Source organism: Rhinolophus ferrumequinum, chromosome 20 (genome assembly GCF_004115265.2).
Source record: "Rhinolophus ferrumequinum isolate MPI-CBG mRhiFer1 chromosome 20, mRhiFer1_v1.p, whole genome shotgun sequence".
NCBI lineage: Eukaryota > Metazoa > Chordata > Mammalia > Chiroptera > Rhinolophidae > Rhinolophus > Rhinolophus ferrumequinum.
In genome coordinates, this window is record NC_046303.1 from 4,281,495 (window position 1) to 4,287,966 (window position 6,472).

The 6,472-nt window shown below is 40.7% G+C and overlaps 1 protein-coding gene across 1 annotated transcript; it reads right to left on the reverse strand.

The window, feature by feature from the left end:
- Positions 1-431: 431 nt before the first annotated feature.
- SEC61G (SEC61 translocon subunit gamma) lies at positions 432-4,433 on the reverse strand. The gene is made up of 4 exons (XM_033087970.1): positions 4,344-4,433; positions 2,572-2,669; positions 1,223-1,325; positions 432-606 (listed from the first exon to the last, which is right to left on the reverse strand). Exons 2-4 carry the CDS (start codon positions 2,663-2,665, stop codon positions 597-599), a joined length of 207 nt encoding a protein of 68 aa, XP_032943861.1. The 5' UTR covers positions 2,666-2,669; positions 4,344-4,433; the 3' UTR covers positions 432-596.
- Between the last annotated feature and the right edge of the window lie 2,039 nt (positions 4,434-6,472).

Sequence of the window (6,472 nt, forward strand, 5' to 3'; positions counted from 1 at the left end):
CTTTCTATCTCATATTCAATTATCAGTGAATTCTTTACCAAATTCAGAATGCCAGTGTTTAGGACAGTGTGACTAATAAGATTATCTGAAGAGGACGTCACACTTTGAAGTTTTAACGATGATTTTCGGGAACCTGTTTCAGGCAGCACCTAACCTCCTGCAGGAGCCGAGTACCTGTTTACACTTTGAGTGCTGAAGAACAAAGCCTACCCTACCCTCTAACCCCACGTTTCACTAGCTTCGCCATCCTGTACTTGCGCTGTTCCTTCTTCTATGAGAACGGAGCACCCAGAAGTGTAATATTTTACCATGCCCTTTAATTTCTCCTATAATCCAAAATACACAGGATGAGAGGAAGGAACAAGGGGGACCCACTATTTCTTATCATTAAAATATGGTAAATTATCTGTGATGGAAACAAGAGAAGTTTGTTTATTTTGAAATTATTTTAATTTAGAAATAGAAAACATCTTGGAAGGAAAAAAAAATGAGAGAAAAACACAAAACACGTAGGCAGACTTTTATTCCATGAGCTTCTCAAATCCTCACTTGTTCACCAATTCCCAAGATGAAAAACCCTCCTCTAAAAAGGTATTTCAGCCACCACTGTAAAAGAAAGAAAAACGGTCAATTGTGAGTGTATGTAAGATTTTAATAATGATAACAATAATGATAATTTGAAATGTAGTATGCTGTGATTTTATAGAACCGAAACCAGTTATACGAGAACCATACCTACATTACCCCCAAGACAGAATGAAAGAGAAGAAACTGAACTTAAAAATCCTGGAACTGAAAAGGTCCTTGGAGGTGATGTGGCTCCTAGAACAGATCGATCTTAAAAACTCAGAATCCTCACTGGGGAAATGTGTTCAGTCTAGCATGATGTCTTTCTGAACAAGACAAACAATATGAACTCCATGACGGGACGGTCAATTGAGAAGTTTTTAATCTGACCGACGATACGCTAGTTGAAAATAAAGAATGCAGACCAGCACAATGGTTCTCAACCACTGGAGACCACAATCACCCAAAAACTGGGCTGACTCATAATGAAAACAAAAGTCACTTCCACTTATCAGGTCCTCAACATCAGTAGATTTTAGCAGCATTAAGAAGTCAAGAGGCGTATCTGTGTGTTAATGAAATAGCAAGCTATCAACCCGACTGCTTTCCGATTTCACGCCGTCCTAGATACCCGTCTATCTCAAAGTTTACTTACACGATGATGTTATTAATAGGGATATGGATCAATTTCACAAAAAAACCAATAAATCCCATTATAGCAAATCCTATTGCTGTTGCCATGGCAATCTTCTGGAATTCTGGATTTAAAACAGAAAATTTACATTATTTTTGCAGTCTCATGGCAAGTATAGGGGACAAACTAGCAGTGACATAATCTTACTGGTATACATTTCTCCTGACAGCAAATACATAATTTTAAATAAAACAAAATATAACACTATTTATTAATAGTAAATAAACGACGGATTTTTAAATTTTCACATTTTATTGGTATTTAAGGAAAGACAGAAATAAATACATGCCCCTGCTAGTGAATCCATCAACAAGCAGTGAAATATTTTATCTTCATAGCAAATGACCAGAATAGCAAAAATAAATACAACATAGATAGAATACACACTACTTGTCTTAAAATACTTGTAATATTGCTAAAACTATTGATTACAATAGCACAGAACATAACTTTTATTTTTAAAAAAACAAGCCCACTGTCTTTGATACTATAATGAAGCTAAAAATAAGGCTTGAAAAATCAAACTGAGCTGAGCACCATTTTATGCAAAGGTTTCTGACCCCGGTACCAAAGCTTATTTCCTCAGGGAAGCTCTGACTTGCTTGGCGCTCCTGCTTCTGTCCTGTGCTGCTAAACTCCCATTTCTCTTCCATAACACTTACTTACAGCAGAAATTACAAATGATAACTGCCATTATTTGTTTATGACTGTCTTCCCTGAAAGAGTCTGAGTCTATAAGAGCAAGGACTATTCTCTATTATCTACTTTTATTTATTATATTATATATGTAATGTATTACATTCTCTGTTACACTCTCAGCTCCTAATCCAGTCAGCAGTCAATAAATGAATAAAAATAGACAAATTCAGGTGCACTTTTTAACACAAGAATCATGATAAATAAGAAAATAAACTTTCCAGGTTGGCAACAACTGTGTTGTGGATTTCATGTTAAGTTTTTGTTCGGGGAAGTGGCAGAGCAGGGAGAACTCCCAAAACATTTTCCACAGTGAAAATATGGAGGATACTAAAAACTCAAAAACCATTTAATATGACGAAGGCAAACATAACATGGAAAATAAAGCTGTAATAAATATTCTCACACTATTTGAAAGTACATAAAACAGAATACTGTATAAAGTGTACAAAATTTAGAAAGAAGTGACGTTAAAAAGCAATAAAGGAAAATAAATCAATAAAAATGTGGATGAAAGTAGTACAATGGTTATTACATAAGATACTATTAATCAAATAAAAGGCTTAGCAAATGCAAAGATTTCACTTTTTCTCCCATTTTAAAGCAATTATTACCTTTTCTGTCAGGTTTGGTGCATCTCTTAACCAGCCGAATTGAGTCCTTCACAAACTGCCGACTTGGCTCGACAAACTGCATTACCTGATCCATGATGCTTGTTTAAAACAAAACAAAACAAAAGATACCCATCGATATTATTTATCACATAGGGAGGGCTTGTTCAGTTATAACAATATGTAAATGACACCAGCCAGGAATTCGTGCCGGATATGGGTCAACCCCATCTCACAAAACAAAACAGAAAAATACAGACTCCAAGCGTAAATTGACATTATTTTTGTAAACTCTAGCAAAGCACCAGCATAGATTCTATCCATGTTATTGTCACTGACAAAGGATGTATCCTCTTAATATAAAAGGGCTATCACTATTAAAAGGTTAAGCAATTGCCAGCACATCCATCCTTACCCATTCTGCAGTCAGTCCTCTTATTGTTCCTGCTAAGGAACCAACACTGTCGGGAATCCAACAAATATTCTCTATATTTTATTTTAAACTCCCCCAAAACCAGAGTCTAGTGCAGTGAATGTCAACTTTGGTGCTACAAGAGCCTAGAGTAGAGGCAAATGCAATTCAATCTGATTGTTCTAAACCACAGCCACACAACGTTTTTAGCAAAGTGTATTTGTGTGGGACAGAGCTATCATTTTGTCAAAACCACAAGCATGGACTAACCCAAGATCCAGACTCTTAGAAACTATTAGCTAAAGTCCCACCCTTTAGGTTTGGACACACCTCTTAAGGAAACTAGATGATACAGTTTATCATCTAGGTTCTTTTGAGAGATCTATCATCCAGTAGAAATGCCATCTCATCTTAGCTTCGAGCGCCCCTGGTCCAAGAACCAACAAGGCCAATATATTACTCGTATTTTACCACAGCTCCCGTTCTTAGAACAGTGGCGAGGCACAGAAATACTCAATACATGTTTGCTGTCTCCGTGAATGAATGTCACTGTAAGAGCAGGTGGCGGTTGACATCCCTGTCTATGACATGTAACCTAAGCCCCAGGGTCCTCACGGGGGGGGGGGCAGTTGGAACACTGTGTATGAAACACTTCGAGTGTCCTAGCAATTAATTATGTAAAGATTCTGAGCCAAGTACGTTGGGTCGCTCCAAAAACTATCAATGCCTCAGTAGTGCACTTAACTTTGTTCTTCAAATCCAGTGAGCTTACACTATAAATGTCGCAGTGAAAGCGAAGGTCACTTTCTCCAGAAAAATTTAGAAATTCACACAACACTGCACTGCACGTCGGGGGACGGGAGGCAGGAAGCACCGTGGTGTCCAGATCGAGACTCTAGATCAATCCTCTCCCCTCGGCATCACCGGGGCGGTGGCAGGCCTGGGCTGACTACAGCTCTTCCGAGACGGCTCTGCACACACACACCCCTACAGCCAACGGCAAAGGAAACGCGGGCTGCAAGCCAGCATCTCTGACGACACCGAAAGCCCCCGAGAGAGTCAGAATTCACCCCGAGGTGGCCGAGGACGAGCAGCCAGGGAGCCGAGAGCTGGGCCGAAAGGCCGAGGGACCTGGAACTCCCTCCCCCGCGGGGCGCCGCGGCTCTGGGCCTCGGCCTCCACACGAGACCGTACGTGGGCGGCAGGAAGGGCCGGACCCCGGTCTCGGACCTGAGCGAGGGGCCCCACTCACCACCGCCTGCCCGCGACAGGCCCCCTCAATCCCCCGCCGGCTCGCCCACGCCCGCCACCTCCGCGAGTCACAAAGGCTTCGCCCCCTGCCCACCGAGTCACGTAGCCTTACCTGCCCGCCGACACCTCGGGTCCCACGTACACGTAGCGCAGGAGTCGACTGACCAAGGCCCACCGGAACTGGAAACCCGGTCTCTGGCCTAAAGCCCGCCCACCCCTTCGTTCATTGGTCCTTTACGCGGAGACCTCAGTGCGCAGGCGCAGCTCGACGTGGGTCTCGGCCAAGCTTCCTGAAAGAGATCCATTGAGGGGGTAGGTGACGGACGTCCTGTTGGGCGTTGGCGTTCTTCTGCAGTTTGAGTTTGGCATCTGACATGTTCTTCCCCGGCTGAGTCCCCGGTACCCCACCAGCCCGAGCGCACCCTATCCGGTTCACAGCCCAGAGCCCCCCGCGGGCTTGCGCGGTGCCTGCTCTGTTAGCTGCTAACTAGGTAAACCTTTAGGTGGACTCCACGTGCTGGGATGATTACTCCTTTATAAGTTTGTTTCCTGCGGTTCATCTTGAGTTGTGTACCTCCTTACCACACTCTGTATGTATTTACCTTTATTGGTCACAATGAAGCGCATAAGCTATATAATGGTATTCGACCTACCTAATTCGAAAGAGTCTCCAACCCCCAAAACCTGGCCTTCCAGTATCAGGCTTGGGAATATCACCAGAATTAAGGCCACCATTTGGTATAATTTAGGTTCGGTTTGGGGAAGTGCTCGTAATGTGTTATCTGACTATGTGTTTTGTTGAGAATATTATGAACCCAGGCATTCGGTGATAACCGGTGAGCTTGTCAACCTGTGAGTTGATGGTTTTTAGAATGAATCATTGTTTCGACTATTTGTTGAGCACCTACTGTGTATAACACTTTACTAGGTGCTATGAATAAACCAAACATTGCATATCCTCTTGGAGCTTATTATGGGTCTAGTAAGGGAATTTACAATGCAAGGAGAGGGACAGACAAGTAAACAAATAATTATAAGTTAACATAAATGCTATATAGCAAATAAAAACGGTGTTAAGAGAGGAGGAAAAAAACAGCAACAGTGGGATAAAGACAGGATTGCCTTAGATGGTCACTATAGGATTCTAAGGAGATGACACATAGGCTGAAATTCTAGGGATAAAGAATTTTCAAACACATCCCAGGTCAGTTCAGAATTTAGAAATGACTCTTAGGACTAAAACTTATACAAGAACATATCACGTTTGTTTGTAATAGCCAAAACACTAAAAGTGATTCAGTGTCCATCAACAGGACAATGGATGGACATAAAAGTTATATTTCCACAACGGAATACTACACAATTGAGAAAAAAAATGTGCAGCATTGATGAATATCAAAAACATTATGGCGAATGAAAGAAGTCTGTGCAAAAGAGTGCGTACTGTGTAACTCTATTTGTAAGAAGTTCTAGATCAGGCAAAGTTAATGTGTAATGGAAACAGTAAAGGGCCATATGGTAAATATTTCAGGGTTGGGGGCCTTAAAGTCTGCCGTCAAAGTCTTCTGTTGTGGTGCAAAGCAGCTGAAGGAAATATGAAAATGAGTAGATATGACTGTGTTCCACTAAAACTTTATTTATAATTACAGACAAGGAATCAGATTTGGCCCACAGGCCACAGTTTGCCAATGCTCATCAGTGTCTAATAACATCACAAAAGAGGGAAGATCAGACATGTGTTTTTCATGTAAGAAAAACACAATGCTGCTGTGAAGCAGCCTTGACAAGAAAAAATAATAATAATTCAACCTGATCCCTCATCAAAACTCTAGGTCTTATTATCAATTTACAGGAAATATAGGAACAGAAGGACATGTTAAACAAAACCACCATATTTACTCAGCAAAATGTACACTGCAAGAAATTCCACAGAACACGTGACTTAGTTTTCTAAAAAACAAAAAAAATGAGAAAATAGAGGTAAGGGGAATCTATGAATCAAATATATTTAAAAGGCTTATCAACCAGTGACCTATTTATCCTGATTCAGTAAATCTGATATTTTCAATACACAATTGCATTTATAATATTAAAAACTATTGTTAATAATTTGAGTGATGCTTTTATTGTCCTATGCTTTAAGTTATGTGAAATAAGAGTTGCTAATTGGGAGGCAGAGATAATAGACCACCAATGTAGCTGATTCATAAAATGGATTCTGCCTAATAATTAAGTCTGTGG